This window comes from Salvia splendens, chromosome 3, assembly GCF_004379255.2.
Source record: "Salvia splendens isolate huo1 chromosome 3, SspV2, whole genome shotgun sequence".
NCBI lineage: Eukaryota > Viridiplantae > Streptophyta > Magnoliopsida > Lamiales > Lamiaceae > Salvia > Salvia splendens.
The window spans coordinates 26,686,457-26,705,281 of record NC_056034.1 but is presented as its reverse complement, the minus strand read 5'-3'; the positions used below and the strand labels follow the sequence as shown (position 1 = coordinate 26,705,281).

Sequence of the window (18,825 nt, the reverse complement as noted above, 5' to 3'; positions counted from 1 at the left end):
GATCCTCATTCTCTCTCCAAGTGGCTTCCTTTTATAGGGAGGCCTGCCCTTTCTTTTTAGGGTAGACTCTCTTCATGAAATGACTCTTTTGCCCTTGTTTGTGGTTGATCCTTCCCAACAATCCTTCTTCTCTATCTCGAGCCTTTTTGGCATGCATCCTGGTTAGTATTGCACCTTTCTAGCGCTCTTTTCACCTGAGTTATCCGAACCCTTTCGGACTGACTGGTACCCTTTCACTGCACACTTTAGCAACTATTTTGCAGATATAATCCAATTATGCAGGTTATACTAACCAGTAACCGAGGCCTAGAATGCGACTTATCAAACTGCTCACACTTACCACCTGCTTGTCCTCATACGTGAAGAACAAATAAAAAGAAATAAGTCGAATTCTAGCCTGGTTATACCCCTGACTGACCCTATACTAAACTAGACTCTAAACTTTGACGCAAAGAAAAACACATAAACAACGGACAAACACATATAAACAGACACACAAGGTCATAAACACATTGATTGAGCTATATTTTCAACCATCACTCCCCTTGGGATCGGGTGCAATCCCGCCTTAGACAGCTTTGAAATTCTACCGCCCCCCTTTTCCTTCCCAATCAGTATATCTGCTAGTCAAGATCACCCAAACTCTCGGCCAAACACCAGATTCGCTCAGTCACTCATTCCTTACCGGGGATGTTAGGACTATTTTCTCCCAAATGTTGAACCACAGATGCGGCTCCTGAACAGCTTTAAGGTTTGTAATGGGGCTATTGGTTTGTAGTGTTTGAGGTGGATGTTCCTAAGGCTCTAAGGTTCAAAAACTACTACTTTATTTTGATGTTGGGGAACTGTGTGCATTTGGGCTCTTGGTTGTTGCTTCTCTTCGGCTGGGCGTTTCCTGATATTGACCTCTATCTGGTCAGTAGCTTCCTTGTGGCTTCACCACCCTTATTCCTTCTTTTTGTGGTCAAGTGTTTTCGACCATTTTCTTCAACTTTCTTTTTTGGACCTGGAATTTTTCTTGGTCGATTTCCTCCTTGCCTCTCGACTTCTTTCTCCAGTTGGTTTTTCCTATATGTCCTCCTGGCCAGTCGCCTTCTTGCCTTATGCCTCACACACACACATTCCCAGTGGCTAGTGGGTTATATCTGGGTATAGATTTGGCTAGAAAGAGGGGTTATAAGGTATGTTTTTTTTTTCTTCTGATGGGGGGTTTCCTACTGCCTTCAGGACTTGCTACACGCGGTCACCTTACCCTAGGCATCATGTGGCAGCTACTCTTTTCTTTTCTAAATTGGTGGAAAGTGGTTCCACTTAGGCTTATAACTCACCATTTAAGAGGGCTTTTGTATTTGGCTCAAAGGATGAGTTTTTCTCTCATACTTGCATCATCTATACTGACTAGGAGATACTAGGGGGGTGGTTTCCATTGTCCAGCATGCCTTATCTCCCTCAATTCCCCTCACTGTCAGTTCGAGGCAGTTGAGTTTTAAGCCCATTCATAAACACATATATACAAATCCTAGACCTAAACAAACACTAGCACATACAGTTAACACAGGCCACACATATATACATGTCATACTGGCCATTGTCTCCCCCCTCCTACTTCACAAGTGTCTGCCCTCAGACATGGCTGTGAAGTGGAAAATGAGAATGGCTAGTATGGCCGACATACAGACACATTAACAAAACATGAACAAAACATACTTAGTCTAAAAACTTCTCACACTTAGACTATGCAATAGGCTAAGTGGGAGAGTTGAAGACTTAAACAGAACTCAACAAACACAACCATATATATACATAAACTTCTCACACTTAGACTATGCAATAGGATAAGTGTGAGTTAACATGCATACTATAAGAACACAGATATATACACATGCACCAAAGTAGCAAACCCTGTACTTCTACCACTTAGACTATTGAATAGGCTAAGTGCATGTGAATGGGGTTTGTACACACATACTACACATAATTACTCTACCTAAAACAAACAAAACAACAAATAAAAAACTAAAACTGAAAAAGATAAAGATAAAAAAAACTAACTGGTCATTAGGGTGGGTGGTCACATATTCCTCCTACTCCTCCGCGGGGTAGGGCTGGGTGCAGGTGATTCCTCGGGTTCCTCCTCCTCGGACTCAGAGTGGTTCTCCTCAGACTCTTCTGGTACATCGGTACCTTCTTCCTCCGGTTCTCCTTCTTTCTTCTTTGCTACCGGTGGTTCACCATTCTGGCCTCCATGGCCACTAGTTCCAGCACCATCAGCTGTCCTTCCTCTTGCTAACTCCTTCAGTATGCTCTCCACCACCTTCGTCAGACGGGTCAACTCTGCCCTTGCTTGCCTGTTCTCCTCTACTAATTCAGCTACCACCCTCTCCAGGTTCGCTTGCCTCTGAGCTTGAACCTGTGCGCCTTGGCCTGCTGCTACTCGCCTAGCAGGGATAGCCTCTTCACCCATGCCGTAAAAATGCAGGGCTCCTTCCCTAATGTAGACGGTGTTTGTGCGGACGAAGAAAGGCGTATCGAATGGGCCAGGAGGGTCCACCATGTACAAGGGAGACAAATCATCGGCCTCCACAATGGTTATGTTGTTCCTCACGAAGGCTCCCAATATGTGGTAGATGGATAGATTCCTTGCAGGGTGTGTGGCAATAAGGTGGCATTGATAAGCGGTCCAGAGTTAGTCATGGATGTCCGGACGACAGAGTTTGATTGCCCTAGTAGATTGAAATCCGGGTAGAGTTGGACGAGGCGCAAGATGGGGTTGTTGAAATGAATAGAGCGGGATATGGTAGACGCAAACTACCCAGCAGCTGGGTGAGTTAGTCCCTCCCACGCTTCCTGGGATCAAATTCCACATGTCTCCGGTGAATCCCCCTCTCCCTACTCCTCCATTCTGGCCCTATTGCATCTTCTAGGCTGCACATGCCCAACCTAACCGTCCACTCTATCAGGCTTATCCTCACTTCTCTCCCGAATACCCGAAAGGTTATAGACTCCTCATCCAGGTCAGTAGTAACCCTGAATCTAAAGGTGGTGAAAAATTCTTTTGCCAGCCTAATGGGTATACTGGGGTCCCTATTTTCCAACAACCTGTCGAACCCCAACGCACGCATGTGTGATAGGAATCGCGGGCATTCAGTTCATCAAGAGAGGGGAAATATAGTACCTTCCCGCTCTTAATCTGTTTGCTGCCATCGTCTTTATCATCGAATGCATCCTGAAGCTTTTTGATACTGAAATGCTTCATGTCTTCTATCAGCTCGTCAGTGAGCTCCACTCTCCAATGCCTGTACTTCAGCCTTTCCACCGGAGGATGTATCAGCTCACGGTGGTTGTGTGGGAGCTGCTGTTCGCCATATTCCTCGTCTTATAAGGAGACATCACTGTCTGACTCTGATTCCTCACTGGCGGTGTACTCACTGTCACTTGGCTCCCGTCGGCGTGGTGGGACTCTCTGTTCTGGCTCTTTGATTACGACACCGGCGTTGCCCATACGTTGTTTCTTGCTGCTCTCCTTCTTCGTGACAGGGGCCTTCCCCTTCCTTTTCCTCTCCTGGAGGTATCTATCTTCATCTTCGTCTTTCTCCAGTCTCTCCTTTGTTGGTGTCGAAGGCTCCTTTTGGGCCGTAGGCTTGGTCACCACGCAGATAATGGTGTTGTCATCTACTGGCTCTTCATGACCTACTGACTTCGATGCGAGGTCCAGACCCTCATCCATCTCGTCAGTTTCTTCTTTTCGGTCACTCGGCGTGGGTGAGACCATCTCTGTTGCTGTTGAGGTGTCTTTCAGGTTGGTAGCTGACAAGGATTCCTCCCCAGGTTTTGTAGGAGCAGTCCTTTCTTCTTCACTAGAGATCTCCACTGCCTCTCCTGCCGTGTTTGCTCCTGCCTTACTGGATGTCCATCTCCCCAGGCACCTTTGCGATACTCTCATTGGCTTCGGCCTTTCTGCCTTGGGATCATTCTTCATCACCAATCTTTTTTTTGCTGCCTTTGGTTTCGACACTGGTGGCACCACTGGCTCTGGTTCCTTGGGTTGTACTTCGGTCTCCTTCTCTTCGACGTGTTTATCACCCTCCCCTGCTTCTGACTGGGGGGTCATGACTTCAGCCTTTCTTCTTCGGTCTGCTTCTCATCCACATCGGCTACTGGTTGGTGGACTAGGCCGTCTGACTCGTTTACTGTGCCAGATTCTTCACCTCTTCCTACTGCCTTCGATTCGAGGTCCAGACCTTCAGTCACCTCGGCAGTGTCTACTTCCATCCTGTTCACCCCGTCTAAAAGCAACTGGAATTCGTCATCAGTCAATAGGCCTTGCTTCCTGGCCGTCTCGTTCAGATCTATCTCATCTCTTTCCTTCTCTTGGGAAACGGGCTCCACGACCGGTGTGTTCTCTGATTTATCCCCTCACCCCTCGCTCTTCTTCTCTTCACTTTCTTTCCCCTCGGTTTCCCCTAGGTCAGGGTCATGGTAGGCAAAAAGGGGGCTGACATCCAGTGGTTCGATTTGTTGGTGAATCGGGGAGGGTTTCGAGGATGCCGATGGTGCGGTTATCGAGGGAGACTGCTTTTCTGGTGGGGGTGTTGAGGAAGTCGGGACGAAGGTTGGTGGGTTCACCGTAGCCAGAACATCTGTTTCTGGAGTTGGTATCACCGGTGTTCCTCCGGCCATGCTTGATCCGCCTCCGGTTCGGCTAAAATCCGCCAATGCAGCCGCCCAATCTTTATTCGGGTCCTACTGCCTGAGAAACTCCGCCAGTTCGTTTAAGGGAACAATCACCGGAGCCTGAGGTATTGGCGCTTGCGGTTGTGGTTGTGGGCTTGGAGGCCGCTCTTCAGTCACCGATGCTTGTTTGTTGGCCGCTTTCTTCTTCACCATGGTTTGAGTCGGTGGCGGTTTTTGGTGGTGGTGTGGGTGTTGGTTTCGGGAATAATGGGTGGTTACTTTGGGTGAGAGAATGCAGGTAAGGATTTGCGAGGTGAAGGGGAATAGGCGGTTGGGTTTTTAGAGTGGAATTGGGCAGTTGAGGGTTTTAACCGGTAGTAGGAGGTTTCCAGGTTGCGACGCTTCAGGTGGAAGACGGTTGAGAGAACTCGCTTCTGATTGGACGTCGCCTGTCATGTCTCTGCACCACGCGCCCTCCTAATCGTTGTCCCCTCCTGCAAAGCTATACCCAACGCCAAATTCAAATTTCACTCTTTCTTTACAAATCTCTCTCTTAATATTTTCCTCCCATATTTTCTATGTATGGAAATAAAGTGAAACGACACTTAAATACAATTAGGAGTTTCACCAAATTGGTATTCTTGTGGTCAGTACGTACTCCAAATTAATATTTAAGGCCCGAAAATATTTTTGGATTGTAATTTTTAATTGCATGCAGAAATTTAACTATTAACTACTAAGCATTTACAATATTTACATTTTACTCTTGGTAATTTGGAATTCTACTTGGCCAGCATATGCAAACCATGCCAAAAAGAAAACTAGCCCAGTGGAACTCCAAATTCCCATCCTACTGGTCATTACGCGACCTTAGTATGTGATTGTAGTGGAATCTCTAAACACCTTCAGCCTATGTCCATTTACGATAAAAGGTTCAGAGTTAGGAGTACTCTCTGAAATCTCCACCGCTCCATTAGAACAGAGTGCGGTTATGACATATGGTCCTGTCCACTTCGACTTGAGCTTCCCATGCATTAGCTTCAATCTTGACTGGAAGAGTAGTACTTTCTGGCCAACATGGAGGTCTTTGGTCCTTAGATTTCTGTCGTGCCACAATTTAGTTCTCTCTTTATACCACATGGTAGAATCGAACGACTCCAATCTAAGTTCCTCTAACTCCTGTAGCTGCAGCTTCCTTTCCTCCTCACAGGCCTTAGCATCCACATTAACTTGCTGTACTGCCCAGCATGCTCGATGTTCGATCCCCACCGGTAAATGACACATCTTTCCAAAAATGATTCTGTATGGGGACATTCCTATAGGCGTTTTGTAGGCTGTCCGGTACGCCCACAGAGCATCTTCTAACCTCACACTCCAGTCCTTCCTGGAAGGGTTGACAGTTTTTTCAAGAATGTTCTTTATCTCTCGGTTAGAGATCTCCGCTTGACCATTCGCTTGTGGGTGGTAGGGGCTAGATAATCTGTGGTGAACACCGTATTTCTTCATCAAGACTTCGATAGTGCGGTCACAGAAGTGGGTTCCGTGATCGGATATGATGGCCCTTGGTACTCCTAACCAGCTGAAAATATTACTCTTGAGGAACTTGGCCATCTCTTTCGCCTCACACGTGCTCGTGGCCTTGGCTTCTACCCACTTAGAGACGTAGTCAACTGCGACTAAAATATACAGGTTTCCATAGGACGAGGGAAAAGGACCCATAAAGTCAATCCCCCATATGTCGAATAGCACACAAATAATAACCGGTACTTGTTGCATTTCATCTCGTGCAGAGATCCCACCGGTCAGTTGGCAACGTTCACAACTTCTACATAATTCATAAGCATCTTTGTTGAGAGTTGGCCAATAGAATCTGCTGTCCAGAATCTTTCTTGCCGTTTTCTTGGGACCGAAGTGTCCTCTACATGCCAAGGAGTGGCAATGTGTCAGGACGTCCCTCTGTTCCCAGTCAGGAACGCATCTTCTTATCACTTGATCTGCTCCTACTTTCCACAGGTATGCGTCATCCCAAAAGTAGTATTTCGCCTCACTTCTGATCTCCATTCTTTGAGCCTTGGTGACGTTTGGCATTTCTGGAAGTTTTCCTGTCGCTAGGTAGTTGGCTACGTCCGCAAACCATGGCTCCTGCCCTACTTTTTCTTTCCCTTTTGCTATTATATCCTGGCCAGTGAGCTTCATTACCTCTTCCCAATCAATTTTTCTAACGGCAAAAATCACTTCACACAAGTGTTCCTTCGGGAACTGGTCGTGCACCTCCTCGCTGCTCCCATCTTGCACTATTCTGCTAAAATGATCCGCTACCTAATTCTTGACTCCTTTTTTGTCTTCCACCTCCCAATTGAATTCTTGTAGCAGGAGTACCCATCAGATCAGTCGGGGCTTTGATTCCTTCTTGGCAATCAGGTACTTAATGGCCGCATGGTCAGTATAGACGATGACCTTGGATCCTAACAAGTACTGTCGGAACTTCTCGAATGAATACACCACGACCAACAACTCATTCTCAGTGGTGTCATAATTCCGTTGAGCCTGATTCAAGGTATTGGATGAATAGAAAATCACGTACCTTTTTCCTTCAATTTTCTGACCCAGAACAGCTACCTAATTCTCGACTCCTTTTTTTGTCTTCCACCTCCCAATTGAATTCTTGTAGCAGGAGTACCCATCAGATCAGTCGGGGCTTTGATTCATTCTTGGCAATCAGGTACTTAATGGCCGCATGGTCAGTATAGACGATGACCTTGGATCCTAACAAGTACTGTCGGAACTTCTCGAATGAATACACCACGACCAACATCTCATTCTCAGTGGTGTCATAATTCCGTTGAGCCTGATTCAAGGTCTTGGATGAATAGAAAATCACGTACCTTTTTCCTTCAATTTTCTGACCCAGAACAGCTCCCACTGCATAGTCGCTGACATCACACATCACCTCGAAAGGATGATCCCAGTCAGGAGCCCGGATGATTGGTGCGGATATCAGCTTTTCTTTGAGAAGGTTGAAAGCGGCTTTGCACTGTTTATCAAAAACAAACTCCACCTCGTTTTGAAGGATTCTGGTAAGGGGTTGGGCGATTTTGGCGAAGTCCTTAATAAATCGTCGATAAACCCCTGCATGCCCCAGAAAGCCCCTTATTTCCTTCTGGTCAGTAGGGAATGGCAGCTTGGATATTACATCCACTTTGGCTTGATCCACCTGGATACCTCTCTCCGACACCACGTGTCCTAGGATGATCCCTTCTGTGACCATAAAATGGAACTTTTTTGAAATTCAAGACTAGGCTCTTTGCTTGACACCTCTCCAGGACTACGTCCAAGTGATGAAGGCATGAGTCGAAAGAGTCTCCGTAGACCGTAAAATCATCCATGAATATCTCTAGACAATCCTTGATCAGATCGGAAAAAATGTTCATCATGCATCGTTGAAATGTACCCGGGGCGTTGCACTGACAGAATGGCATGCGTCTATACGCGTAGGTTCCGAATGGGCAGGTGAAGGTGGTTTTGTCCTGGTCTTCAGGGTCCACGTAGATTTGGAAATATCCGCTGTACCCATCCAAAAAACAGAAGTACTTCTTCCCAGCCAGTCGCTCCAACATCTGATCGATGAACGGCAGGGGAAAGTGGTCCTTCCTGGTTGCGGCATTCAGTTTACGGTAGTCTATGCACATCCGCCAACCAGTGACTAGCCTTGTTGGTATCAGCTCATTCCTCTCATTTTGAACCACTTAGATCCCTGACTTCTTAGGGACCATGTGAATGGGGTTGACCCAATCGCTGTCGGGCACCGAATAGATAATTCCCAATGACACCAATTTCAAAATTTCCTTCAATATCTCCTCCCGCATGTTCGGGTTCACTTTCCCTTGCGAGTCTCGATGTGCTTTCGCTCGTTCTTCTAGCCTGATGTGGTGCATACAGACATCGAGTCTTATTCCCTCCAAATCTATAAGGCTCCATCCAATTGCTCTTTTGTTCTTGCTCAGCACAGTCAGTAGTTTTGCCTCTTGCTCTTTCGTAAGGCTGCTGCTGATAATCACCGGGTATGAGTCTTCCTCCCCGAGGAAGGCATACTTCAGGCTTGTTGGCAGTTTCTTTAAATCAACTTGTGGGGGAAGTGTGTGTGCGGGTAAAAGGTTTTTTGCAGCATCCGCCTCTTTTTCTAATTCACCATCTGAGAATACATCTGTACTGGCTGGTAGTTGAGCCCCTGCGGCTCCAATAAATTCTGATTTCTGACAAAAGTCCTTAATTGCTCCTTGTATCTCTTCATCAGTCAACTCTTGGCTGCTGATCAGATTGCACCATGCAGCTGCTTCTACATCAGCCTGTCCATACATATCCAACGCTTGGAGTTTTTCCTGTAATAATTCAGTCTCAAGAAAATCTTGGACTAGGGGGTCAATTACATCAACATAGCATAGATTTTCAGAATCGATAGGCTTCTTCATGGCCTCATTGATATCAAAAGTGAATTTCTCTCCATGAAAATCAATGCAAATCGTCCCCTCAGCCATGTCCATGATTGTCTTAGCTGTTCTAAAAAACGGTCTCCCTAACAATATACCACTAGACTCCCTAGCTTCAAACTCACTCATCTTGATCACATAAAAGTCAGCAGGGTAAGTAAAATCATGCACTCTCACCAATACATTTTCCAACACGCCCTCAGGATTTATGCAGAGCCTATCAGCCAGTTAGATTAACACCCTAGTGTTTGACAACTTTACTCCCTTCCACCGATTATAGATTGATAATGGCATAACATTTATAGATGTTCCCAGATCACACATCACATGCTCGATTTTTACATCTCCGATAGTTATAGGTAAAGTGAACATACCTGGGCCGGCTCTTTTGGGCGGTAGCTTCTCCTGCACAATTGCTGACGCTATCCCTTCCACCATGATTTTTCCGTCTTCCTGGGCCTTCCCGGCTATGAACTCCTTGATGAATTTCCCAAGCGGGGGTAGCTTCACGGCTTGGAGGAATGGTATGGTGACATCCAACTTCCCAAAAATGGACATGTAGTCCACTGGGTTCTCCACTGGGTTTCTTCGGTTGGGGTCCATTATAGGCAGTTCCGGACCGCAATGTGACCTTACTTACGTTTGCCTTTTCAGGTACATGGACTGTAGACGGGAGTTTCCCTGAATTCCCCTTTAATTCACCCATCGAATTTTCCAGCTGGGATAATAGCCTATTCATCATATCCATGTTCGCCTTATGCTCCTTCTGGGCATTCTGCATCCCCTGCACTACTTCATTATTGGACAACAATTCACCCTTGATACTCTGCTGCGAAGCGAGCATTTCTCCCATCATGTCCTCCATAGATCTCCTTGACCTGTTAGGATATTGAAGTTGATTTAGTCCTTGGTGCTGGTTATACTGTGGGTTTTGGTTGTGCTGGTAATTCTGGAAGTTTTGCTGGTTCTGGTTAGGTGGGTATTGGTTATACTGGGCAGGAGGGTTGTATTGGTCTTGGTGATATTGATTCTGGTTCTGGTTCTGGAACTGATTTTGGTTCTGTTGGTGTTGGGGACCTTGATTATGCTGATTCTGGTAATTTTGGTAGTTCCTCTGGTTTGGTGGCACATAAATAGGGTTTGGGTTTTGGTTCTGTGGGGTTGTTGGTTCCTCCCTGACTAGTTGAATTAGTGGTCGGGGTTTGCTGGGCCACGGTTGGGATTTTGGTTCAGGTGGGGGTTGTATTGGTTCTGACCTTGACCTTGGTTTTACTTTTGGTTCCCGTCTCCACATCGAAAATTTGGATGGTCCCTCCATTTGTTTCCTGTTGTCTCCCCGGAATCCAATTCCCACTGGAGTTATAGTATCCTGCAGCATTGACTTGCTCCATATTGACCAAGTCATTCGGCTGATCGTAGGTTTGCCCTTGATTTCCCTGCTCTGCACCCTTGTAGCTCCCAGTTGGGGAAGGCGGTGGCGTGTTCTTCTCGATCCCGCTCAGGAGCGTCTTTTTCAGCTCTTCCATTTTCAAGTCCATCTTCTGCTCTATCTTCTGCTCCTGGTTAGTGGACAAAGCACTCACAATCCTTTCTTTGCTGTATCCATCCCTCGAATTGTCGTACTCCTTCTTCGCGCTCAAAAGCTTCCCTAGGATCTTTTTCGCTTCACTGACCCTTAGTTGCGTGAAGCTTCCTCCTGACGATGAGTTTGCCAGATCCTTTGTTGCCTTATTCATCCCCTCATAAAAGGTGTAATGTATCTCTATTTCTGCCATACGATGGTTTGGACACGCGTCCAAAAGGTTCATATATTTCGCCCAATAATCACTCAGGGGTTCATCGTACTCTTGCTTCACACTGGTTATCTCTCTCTTCAGCGCACTCGTCTTCGATGACGGGAAAAATTTGCCTACGAAGGCTGACTTGAAATCGGCCCAACTCTCAATGGAGTTGGGTGGCAGACGCATGAACCATGTGTTGGCCTTCCTTCCCCTTTAAGACGAATGACAAGGCCTTCAATCTGTAGTCATCCTCGGTCACCCCCCTTTGACCTTCTCTGTGCCTTGCAAATCTTACAGAACTCATGAAGGAACTCGTAGGGCCCTTCATAGCTCTTCCCACAGTACGTGGGTAGAATTGCGATGCTTCACATCACAGGTTGTTTGTCCCGGGGTGACAACTATGGCTTCCGGCGGTTCTCCGTCGGCATGCGCGTTCAGTGATCCGATCTCTGGGTCATCGTCTACTTGGGCAGCCATCCACCTTGGGTTTCCTTCCAATTGTAGCACTGGTTCTGGTATTCCTCCTTCTATGGTGTCTTGCTCTTCGTCACTACTTGTGCCTAGGTCAGACAGGGCTGTCGACAGGCCAGAACGAGTGGTCACGAGTATAGTCCCTCGTTGGAGTATCTTCGGCTTCCAATGGTTAGGAGCCGAATTGCTTCTCATAAACTGAAATAAAAAGAAAAGAGAAAAATTATGCACAATATATACGCCAAAATATCACGCACAATAGCAGTTAATAACGCCATCCATCCCCGGCAACGGCGCCATTTGAAGGTACAGGTTCTCGGTGTCGTGTTAAGCAAGGGTGTGTCCACCTGATCAGGATAGAAATCCCAGCCAACCTGAACTTGGTATCAATAATATTCCTCAACCCACTTCTACTAGTTAGTATAGTGGAGGTAAGGGTCGAATCCCTCAGAGATGGACGCGCTAGGGTAATTGTGGTGATAATATGGAGGGGTTTAGTTAGCTACCACGCTTGAGTTGAGATTCTACGCAGACAAGAATTAAAGGTGGTACTCTACTGACTGAGTGGTGTGAAAGTGATTGACATGTAGCTGTGTACGTGAAAGTGGGGGACACGGTGTTTCAGGGATATGTGGAAAGTAGATAGTTACTATAAAAGGCTAAACGAAATATCAGAGAATAAGTGGTGGTTTGGTGGCTGCACTGTCAGGTCTGTAGGGTACCAGCAAGAAAAGTAAAGGACAAAAGCAAAACGTAACTAAAAAGCAAAAGTGGTCCCAAACTTGGATGTGGATGTTGTCTTCTTCAACAAGTATGCACAAAATCGAACAAACTCAGATTCCATGGATGACACTTACAGATTAACAACTTCACAATTCAGATCCACAAATTAACACTCTAAAATTCGAAGATTAATCAAGTGAAATCAAGAATTACACTTACTGGGCGACATGTAAGGTGGCAGAATTCACGTAAACTCGGATTTCGCACTTAATCACTTCGGAAACTAAATCTAAACAACAAACTTAACTAACAATCTCAGATCGAGCAACTCCAAATGAAATCATGCTTTCAACACTTAGAAATTACCGCGACAACTAAATCTAAGCTACCTAGGCAGAATGAAACAAATTCAAACCGAAAAAGATGCATAAAAACAACTTCATTGCATAAAACATTTGGATCCCTACAAAACACTTCAAAAGATAACAAGTACTGAATATGCAACAGATCGAATGAAAGGAAAACAAGTAAAGATTAACTAGGAAAGCGAATAAAGATTGTTTTGCCACTCCGGGCGATAAAACTGCTACGACTACGAAATGAACTGGGTGGAACGATGGAAGGCGATTCTCCGGTGGACTTATGGAACTTCAGGTGACCACGGCTGTGGTGAGGGAAGAGAAGATTTTGGACGATGCTGAAAGAATTTATCTACCAAGAGAGAGGACTCTAACTAAGTTTGAATGTCGATCCTCATTCTCTCTCCAAGTGGCTTCCTTTTATAGGGAGGCCTGCCCTTGCTTTTTAGGGTAGAATCTCTTCGTGAAATGACTCTTTTACCCTTGTTTGTGGTTGATCCTTCCCAGCAATCCTTCTTCTCTATCTCGAGCCTTTTTAGCATGCATCCTGGTCAGTATTGCACCTTTCTGGCGCTCTTTTCACCTGAGTTATCCGAACCCTTTCGTACTGACTGGTACCATTTCCCTGCACATTTTAGCAACTATTTTGCAGATATAATCCAATTAAGCACGTTATACTAACCAGTAACCGAGGCCTAGAATGCGACTTATCAAGTTTTTACCTAGGTATAAAGTAAAATGGGACTCTACCTATCCTGGCCAATAAGTAACTAAATGCTTCATGTAGCGGGATGTGTACGTGAGGGTAAATGTTGGACTACTAGTGTGCATGTGAAAAGTGAAATATTGCTATAAATGGATAGACAAAAGTGAAAAAGAATAATAGATAATGCTGGTTAACTACTACCTGAACATGTTGAAAAGCTGAAAAAGTAAAAGGACAAAAGTAAAAAGCAATAAAGTGGTCCCTGAATCAGGCTGAGATGTGGTCTTCTTCACCAAACAATGAAAAATGCTCGGAAAAGTAAACCTCCATGGATGAATGCTCAGAATCAAAAGCAACAACTAAGATCTAACTCAAAACGAAGACTTTAAACTTAAATCTAGGCGAAAAATTAAACTAGAGCAACTAAATCATGCAGAAAACAACAGATGCATAAACTGACTAACATGCAGGATGTCGAGAATGAAGCAGAAACTGAGATCTATGAACCATAGAAGAAATTACCGATTAAAACATGGAGAAAAACTGGATCTAACTTAACTAGGCAGATTAAATCTCTTAAACAACAGAAAACAACATAAAACTACTAGATCTATCTAACTAAGTTGAAAGAAAGCATAAGCAATCTGAAATAGCTACTAGAATCTAAGTCAAATGTAAGTCAAATGTAAGTAAAACAAGTGCTGAAACTTAAGAAAGCATAAAACAAAGCAAGTAAAAGATCCATGGCTCCTCGGAAACTAAGTAAACTTCTCGACTACGACAACAATCTGGCTGGAACGGATTATGGACTCCTTCTCCTGGCATGTGGCCAGAAACTTTAAGTTAAAACTAGCTAACTGACTAACTAAGCTATCTAAGAGAGTGCAGTGGAGCTAATCTAAAAAAATGGTCTAAGTATGGACAATGTTTCTTCAATGTTGATATTCTATTTATAGGCGGCTGATGCACTTTTTATTAGCCCTATAAATACCTGCAAGTATACAGAGTAGGTAATGTATAGCTAAAGGTCAGTACCAGATATCGATCACAGGGAAAATAATCACAGACTGTCTACCTTCTACTAAGCTTCGTTCACTATTTGAAAAACTGAAACTTTTGAGAATTTTGAAAACTAAAAACAATTTGAAAGCAACAAGACAACTAATTACAAGTAATTAAAGAGGTAAAATATGAGAGATAGAGAATTCCAGGGATGTGCGTTCACAGTTATGGTTATACAAATTGCAACTACAATACCCTAGCACAGTTTATACTTCGATAGAACGAGTAACATAAGTTTTGCCCATGCGGCGCAAGCAGAGATTACTAACACTAGGGTTGTCAATCCTAGATTCGTAACTCCTAAAAGCTCCTAAGACCCTTGAAAAGTCCTCACTCTCAATTAACAGTGCCGTTTTAATTGAAGCTAATTGTAGTGTCTACTAAGTGGATCTAACTCGCCAACCTCTTCTCACGATTATGTAGCAAGTTATATTAAATTATCACCGAATGTGTACCTCAAACGTGAAGTATTATGGAACAACTTACGGAAGAAACGAAGTAAAAACAAAACTGATATTAAATAGAAAATGGAATTGTATAACCAAAGTCATTACTTGATACTGTTTTATGACATTAAGTACCTTGAGACACAAATCCACTGCTTAACGTTTGCTAGATTAAAATATTATCTCTTGAAGCTTATTTGAGGTTCCTGTTAAATGTTGTCTTTTATTGTGTCCTCCAATTTGTTCCCCGCTTCTTAGTTCCTCCCCTAGTCACGATTTCCCCGTCTTTACTATCCTTAGTAAGGGCGGTCGTGACAGAGTGGTATCAGAGCTTCGTTCTTTCGCTCTAGTTCGAGAGTCTTCTTTCAGTTTAAGTCTAGATTAGTACCCCTAGACTAGAAGTGTCATGAAGACTCAACATCCGGAGCATCACGTTCAATCAAAAGAAAGTGAGGTATGTTTTAAGTTGTTGAAAGAATATGAAATGGATGATGAGATGATAAGAATGTATTGGAAGCCTTAAGATAATCTCAAACTTAGTGATACGTAACAAGCTTTATATCTATCACCAACAACGAGATAAAATATGTTTGAGAAAGCTTCTTCTTCTAAGGAACATCTTCGTTTTCGCGTAGATGGTACGAACAAAACAAACCGCACATAAGAGCGCTCAATATAATGTCAGTACGCGACAAGCATGGAACGAGTACCGCCGCTATCAAAGAGATGAAGGAAAAGCCCTGGGAGAGTTTGTCGCCCGTTTCAAAACCCTGTGGAAAGAGATCCAAGGGAACTATGAGACGGCTTATGGTGGCATACGAAGGCTAGTTGGGTTAATGCCTGAGAGTTGGAAGATATGGATGGAATCGACACCCAATTGTTTCACTTGGTACGAACAGTGAAGTAACGAGATGGACGGTGACATGAACAGCTTCCTGAAGGCCGTGAAGTGTGCTCTAGTCGATTCCTGTTTTAAGCTACCACCATCGGCGGAAGAGGAGGAAGAAGAGATAGTATGGGAGGACAAACACATGGTCGAGGTCGGACCCGTGGCGGGAGGTGAAGCCGGAGCTCGAGTAGGAATGGTTCCGGGCTTCTAGGACGATTATGTATGGGATGCCATGGAGGATGATGAAGACCTCCGTTTGCTTGATGAGTATCACGAAGAGGAGGACCCGGAAGAAGAAGAGGACTCGGAAGAAGAAGAGAACCCCAAAGAAGAAGAAAATAACGATAGATAGTTCGATGTTTGTTTCTGTCTTATGTTGTTAGAGACGAGTAGAAGTAGTACCTCTTTTGCTTTTGATCTTGAACGAATGTTTTGTTTCCCTTTCCGAGCTTTTATAAAAGTTCCACGTTTTGTTTGACCCTGCGTATTTGTGGTTTATCGTTTTGTACACGCGAATGAATGCAAGGAAGCTATGTTTTGATAACAACGAATACTAACAGGGATGCTAACTTGTGTTTTAGATCAAGATGCCACCGATACGTAGACGTGGCCCACGAGTAGGGGGGAATGAAGAGGAACGGTCAGAGGGAAGTGTTGGGATTCAACCCCCGCCCCCACCACCACCTCTACCTCAACCTAAGGAAAAAGATTACATCAAGACCTTCCGAAAGGAAAACCCCCCAAAGTTTGATGGACTGGGAGAGCCACCAAAGGCAGAGGCCTGGATACGCGACCTCGAGCGTATTTTTGATTTTATGGAGTGCACCGATAGGGAATGTCTGGCCTGCGTGACTTATCAATTGACTGGGCCTGCCGATTATTGGTGGGAAACCAAGCGAAGGACAATGGACCCCGCCCGCCATGAGGCGTTGACATGGGACGAATTCAAGGAGGAGGTGTACAACAAGTACGTTCCCATGAGCTACAGACGAGCCAAGATGGTAGAGTTCCACACCCTGAAACAGGGGAACATGACAGTGACGGAGTATGACCGTGCTCTTTGTGTGATGATCCGATATGCGCCCGAGTTGGTGGACACGAATGAGAAGATGGCCGCAAAGTTTTGCTCTAGCCTTAGAACCGAGATAAGAGTCACCATGGCCAGCCGCCAAGGAATTTCTTAATCCAAGATTTTGAGTAGCGCCATAGATGTGGAAGAGGCACTGCCTAAGAACGAGAGGGTAGCAAATCCTACACCACCAACACTGCAACCGATCTATCGAGACAAAAAAAAGTGGGAAGGCAACCGAGCCCCTTTTGACAACAAGCGACACCACTCCACATTCCATCCGCGACAAAACTATGGCCGACAGGTCGTGCCACAACAGAGGGGAAATCAACAGAGGGCACCCCTTTGCAACCGGTGCTCCAAGTTTCACGTTGGGGAGTGCTGAGTCGGAGGCATTCGATGCTCCGCTTGTGGTGGAAATGGACACGTCTCGAGAGTGTCTGAATAATAATAAAGGGGGAATGAGGAACGGGCAAGGACAGAGGCCACCGCAACAACCACAACCGATTCGATAAGTGGTCCCACAACAAGAAAGGGCGTACGCACTAAAAGGAAATCAAGGGCAGGAGCAGCAAGCCAACAAGGGCAAAGATAACTTGGCAGGTATGGGCAAGCTCCAGCAACTACCTATTATCGTGCTGTTTGATACGGGTGCTTCACAGTCTTTTATTTCGATGTCATGTGTGAATGCCTTAGAACTCTCCATTGCTAAACTTGATTTGGGTTTGAGGGTGTCTTCACCTGTTGGAGGCTCGATTGATTTTGTGCAAACTTGCTCGAACGTATAGTTTGTTTTAGGAGAGTTAGGAGTAGTAGCTCATCTTTTGCACGTCATGCCTTTGGAGAACGTCGACATAATTCTGGGAATGGATTGGCTTGCCGAGAAACACGCGACGATCCACTGCAAGGAGAGACAAATTTCTTTTCGAGCACCTGGCAAAGAGCCGACTATCTTGTATGGTATTTCCATGAACTGACGAACCTCTATAATCTCCGCATTGCAAGCAACCACGATGATCAGGAATGGGCGTCCGGCGTATCTTGTATACTTAAATGGAGAGGAGAAGAATGAGTTAAAGGTGGAAGACGTGGCCATAGTACGAGACTTTCCTGACTTGTTCCCTGAAACTTTGCCTGGACCGCCGCCTGACAGGCAAGTGGAGTTTACCATCGACTTGGAACCTGGATCTGCGCCAGTATCGAAAGCACCATACCGAATGGCCCCTAAAGAGTTGGCAGTATTGAAGATTCAGTTGCAAGAACTACTAGATTTGGGCTTCATTCGACCTAGTGTGTCACCGTTGGGGAGCGCCTGTGTTATTCGTTAAGAAGAAGGATGTAACGATGAGGATGTGCATTGACGATCGTGATCTCAACAAGTTGACCTTGAAGAATAAGTACCCACTGCCAAGAATCGATGACTTATTTGATCTACTTCGAGGAGGTGGCGTATTTTCAAAGAAGGACTTGAGGTCGGGATACCATCAACTAAAGGTCCAACGAGAGGATGTGCCTAAGACTACTTATGAGTTTGTCGTGATGCCATTTGGACTGACTAACGCCCCGGCAGTTTTCATGGACTTGATAAATCGAGTTTTCCACGAGTATCTCGACAAATTTGTGCTAGTTTTCATCGATGAGGTGTTGGTATACTCGAAGAACGAGGAGGAACATGGATGGCACCTGCGAACCGTGTTGGAAACCTTGCGAAAGGAAATGCTGTATGCCAAGTTTAGTAAATGTGAGTTTTGGTTGAATAAAGTGAACTTTCTTGGTCATATAGTGACGGCTGATGGAATTCAAGTGGACCCAGCGAAGGTCGAGGCTGTGCAAAACTGGAAGTCGCCAAAAACACCGAGTGAAATCCGAAGTTTCTTGGGATTGGCGGGATACTACCGATGTTTCATCGAGGGATTCTCTAAAATTACAAGACCAATGACGCAACTGTTGAAGAAGGGAATCAAAGTGGTTTGGACGCTGGAATGCGAGGCGAGTTTCCAACAGATGAAAGAGAAATTGACTACAACACTTGTCCTAGCGGTGCCGGACACCGACAAGGACTTCACCGTCTATACTGACGCGTCGAAAGTAGGACTTGGATGTGTGTTGATGCAAGATGGGAAGGTGATAGCGTATGCTTCCCGGCAATTGAGGCCGA

General features: G+C 45.1%; 2 protein-coding genes across 2 annotated transcripts; both read right to left on the bottom strand.

Annotated features, from left to right (window-relative positions):
* Positions 1-2,071: 2,071 nt before the first annotated feature.
* LOC121796796 lies at positions 2,072-2,554 on the bottom strand. Its single transcript, XM_042195575.1, has one exon. The coding sequence runs from the start codon at positions 2,552-2,554 to the stop codon at positions 2,072-2,074; it is 483 nt and encodes a 160-aa protein (XP_042051509.1).
* An 822-nt stretch (positions 2,555-3,376) lies between these two features.
* Positions 3,377-4,111, bottom strand: LOC121796795. Its single transcript, XM_042195574.1, has one exon. It carries the CDS (start codon positions 4,109-4,111, stop codon positions 3,377-3,379), a length of 735 nt encoding a protein of 244 aa, XP_042051508.1.
* Positions 4,112-18,825: the final 14,714 nt, after the last annotated feature.